Below are 3248 nucleotides of genomic sequence, written 5' to 3' on the forward strand. Positions count from 1 at the left end.
GGAGAGCTGGGGGGGTTCCCCTGGAGAAGAGAAGGCTCCAGGGAGAGCTGAGAGCCCCTGGCAGGGCCTAAAGGGGCTCCAGGAGAGCTGGAGAGGGACTGGGGACAAGGCATGGAGGGACAGCACACAGGGAATGGCTTCCCACTGCCAGAGGGCAGGGAGAGATGGGATATTGGGAAGGAATTGCTGGCTGGGAGGGTGGGCAGGCCCTGGCACAGGTTGGGCAGAGAAGCTGTGGCTGCCCCTGGATCCCTGGAAGTGTCCAAGGCCAGGCTGGACAGGGCTTGGAGCACCCTGGGCTAGTGGAAGGTGGCCCTGGGTGGGATTTAAGGTCCCTCCCAACTCAGACCAGTGTGAGTGGAAGCAGAGGGTGACCAAGAAGCCCAGCATTCCCAGGAAAGCCCGGCATTCCCAGCTCCACACCCCCCCACAATGCCCAGATCGATCCCAGCCACATCAGCACCTGCCATTAAAGTGCCACCTGGAGCTCAAAGTCCTTCTCAGGCAGGGACAGCAATTCCCAAACCTCTGCTGCCCCCCAGAGCCCCCCGGGGATGACCCAGAGCCCCCCTGGGATGGGGGGACGAGGCTGCCCTCCCCATCTCCCGCTCTCACCCCGTTTCCCACCCCCCATGTGGGAACTGCCCCCTCACCACAGGACAGGATGAAGTTGGAGGAGGTGAGGACGATGAAGGGGAAGGTCTGGAGCAATCCAAAGTACACCAGGTTGGTGAAGAGCCCCACGCCCACCAGGAACCCCGGGAAGTGCTCGAACAGGTACAGCCCCACCAGCACGGCCGAGGAGAACTGCGGGGAAAGGGGTCAGCTGGGGTCAGCTGGGGTCAGCTGGGGTCAGCTGGGGTCAGCTGGGGGGGCACGGGGATCTGCCACGGTGGGTTTGCTGCCACATCCCCCACGTGCCTCCCACCCCGGGCAAAGGTCCCAGTGGGAATCCCGCCCTGCTCCTGGCGGGACACTCCTGGATTCCCCATCAGGGGGAACAGGGGTCACCCGGGCCGGGGCAGCACCCCCGTGTCCCCAGGTGGGATGGCACTGCCACCCTCCCTCCCTCTGGGAATCAGGAGCTTCCCACGCGCTCTTCCCCCATCCCACGGCACAGCCGCTCTGCCCTCCCGGGGGGTATTTCGGCCCCAAGTCCCCGCTGGGACTCACCCAGATCATGTACTTGATGATCCTCCTGGTGACCACCGTGTACTCCTCGATCAGCTCCGCCAGGTAGTACAGCCCGGCCGCTGCGGGGACACCGGGATCAGCACCGGGATCGGCACCAGGATCGGCACCAGGATCAGCACCGGGATCGGCACCGGGATCAGCACCGGGATCGGCACCGGGATCGGCACCGGGATCGGCACCGGGATCGGCACCGGGATCGGCACCGGGATCAGCACCGGGATAGGCACCGGGATCAGCACCGGGATCGGCACCGGGGGGACCCCCCACCTCCCAAAACAGCAGCACAGGGCGCCTTGGGGACACTCGGGGACTGCTGGTCCCCTGGACACCCAGGGACCACAGGGGACCCCCAGTCACCTGCACACCAAACCTCAGGGATATCCAGGGACCCCCAATGCCAGGGACCAGGCACCCCCAATCCCCGGCACTCCCAGGGGGTCCCGTGCCCAGCTCGGCGCTCCCCCAGCCCCGCCGCCCCCTCCCCAGCGCCGCCCGCCCGACATATCGCGGCCCGCGCGGGGCGGGCCGGCCCGCGGGGGTCTCACCGATGGCCAGGGTGACGAAGGCCACCTGCACGAGCAGGGACAGCCAGCTGAGCGCGTACATGAACCACATGGCGGGGCCGGGCCGGGGCTCTCCCGGGGCCGCTCCCGGGGCGCTCCCGGGCCCCTCCGCCAACACGCGGCGCCGGAACCACCGAGCCGCGGGGCCGCGCTGGGCTCGCCGCCCACAGCGCCCCCTGCAGGCGCGGAGGACTCGCGGCACGGCGGAGGCGGCGGGGCGGGGCGGGGGGACCCCAAATGTGCAGGGACCCCAAATGTGCAGGGACCTCCGGGATGTACAGGGACCCCCGGGATGTGCAGGGACCCCCGGGATGTACAGGGACCCCCTGGATGTGCAGGGACCCCCGGGATGTACAGGGACCTGGGAATGTGCGGGGGGAAGCCCAAATATACAGAGACCCCCCAGATATCCAGAGACGCCAGGATGTGCACGGACCCCTATAATGTTCAGGAACCACTAAATGTGCAGGGGGCCCCAGGAATATATAGGGAGCCCCGGAATGTGCAGGGACCCCTAAAGTGCACAGGGACCCTCAAACTCTGCAGGCACCCCTAAAATGTACAGGGAACCCGAAATCTGCGGGGGGGAACCCCGGAATATACAGAGATCATCAGAATGTGCAGGGACCCCTAAAGTGTGCAGGGACCCCAAGCAGTGCAGGTGCCCCCTCCCCTCAAATTGTGCCGGGACCCCGAAATGCACAGGGGCCCCAGAACTGTGCAGCGATCTCGGAACTCGGGGTGATCCCAAAATGTGGAGGAACCCACTCCCGAACTGTACAGAGGTGCCCCCAAACCGTACAGGGACTCCCAAACCACACAGGGACCCCCTAAATCATATGGGGACCCTGAATCATATGGGAACACCCTAAAATCGCACAGGGACCCCCAAACCACACAGGGACCCCCTAAATCATATGGGGACCCCGAACTATATGGGGACAGCCCAAAATTGCACGAGAACCCCCAAACCTCACACGGACCCCTCCAAACTTTACAGGGACCCCCAAGTGCATAGGGACTCCCAAAACTGAGCAAGTACCCCCACAAACCTCTCTAGGGACCCCCCGAAACCACTCAGGGACCCCCTTCACCTCCATAGGAACCCCAACACACCTATAGGGACCCCCACCTTGGGCTGGGACCCCCCCCACACCCCCACAGGGACCCTAAAGAGGGACCCCCTCCCCACCCCACAACTCGAGCAGCCCCTGGGGGGGACCCTCGGTGCGCTGGGGCTGTGGAGGGGGGCACTGGGAGGCACTGGGAGGCACTGGGCTGGTACTGGGGGACTGCACTGGGTGCACTGGACTTCACTGGGATAGGCCAGGGCGGCACTGGGAGGCATTGGGAGGCACTGGGAGGCATTGGGAGGCACTGGGCTGTACCGGGTGGGCTGTGCTGGGTTGGTACCAGGCTGGCATTGGGCTGGACTGGGCTCCCTTGGGACGTGCTGGGCTGTACTGGGATGGTACTGGGCCATACTGGGTT

At 65.7% G+C, this 3248-nt stretch overlaps 1 protein-coding gene across 1 annotated transcript in view; it reads right to left on the reverse strand.

Annotated features, from left to right (window-relative positions):
- LOC114072148 (protein TEX261) overlaps nt 1-1881 on the reverse strand; it is a 4758-nt gene extending 2877 nt beyond the window's left edge. The window contains exons 1-3 of the mRNA XM_027910070.1: nt 1740-1881; nt 1174-1253; nt 654-807 (exon numbers count right to left, since the gene is read on the reverse strand). Coding sequence (XP_027765871.1) covers nt 654-807; nt 1174-1253; nt 1740-1809 — 304 coding nt within the window. The 5' untranslated portion in view covers nt 1810-1881. The remainder of the gene's footprint in view (nt 1-653; nt 808-1173; nt 1254-1739) is intronic.
- Between the last annotated feature and the right edge of the window lie 1367 nt (nt 1882-3248).

The sequence above is a fragment of the Empidonax traillii genome, unplaced genomic scaffold (assembly GCF_003031625.1).
Source record: "Empidonax traillii isolate 1590-97213 ecotype Southwest subspecies unplaced genomic scaffold, ASM303162v1 scaffold2697:size19315, whole genome shotgun sequence".
NCBI lineage: Eukaryota > Metazoa > Chordata > Aves > Passeriformes > Tyrannidae > Empidonax > Empidonax traillii.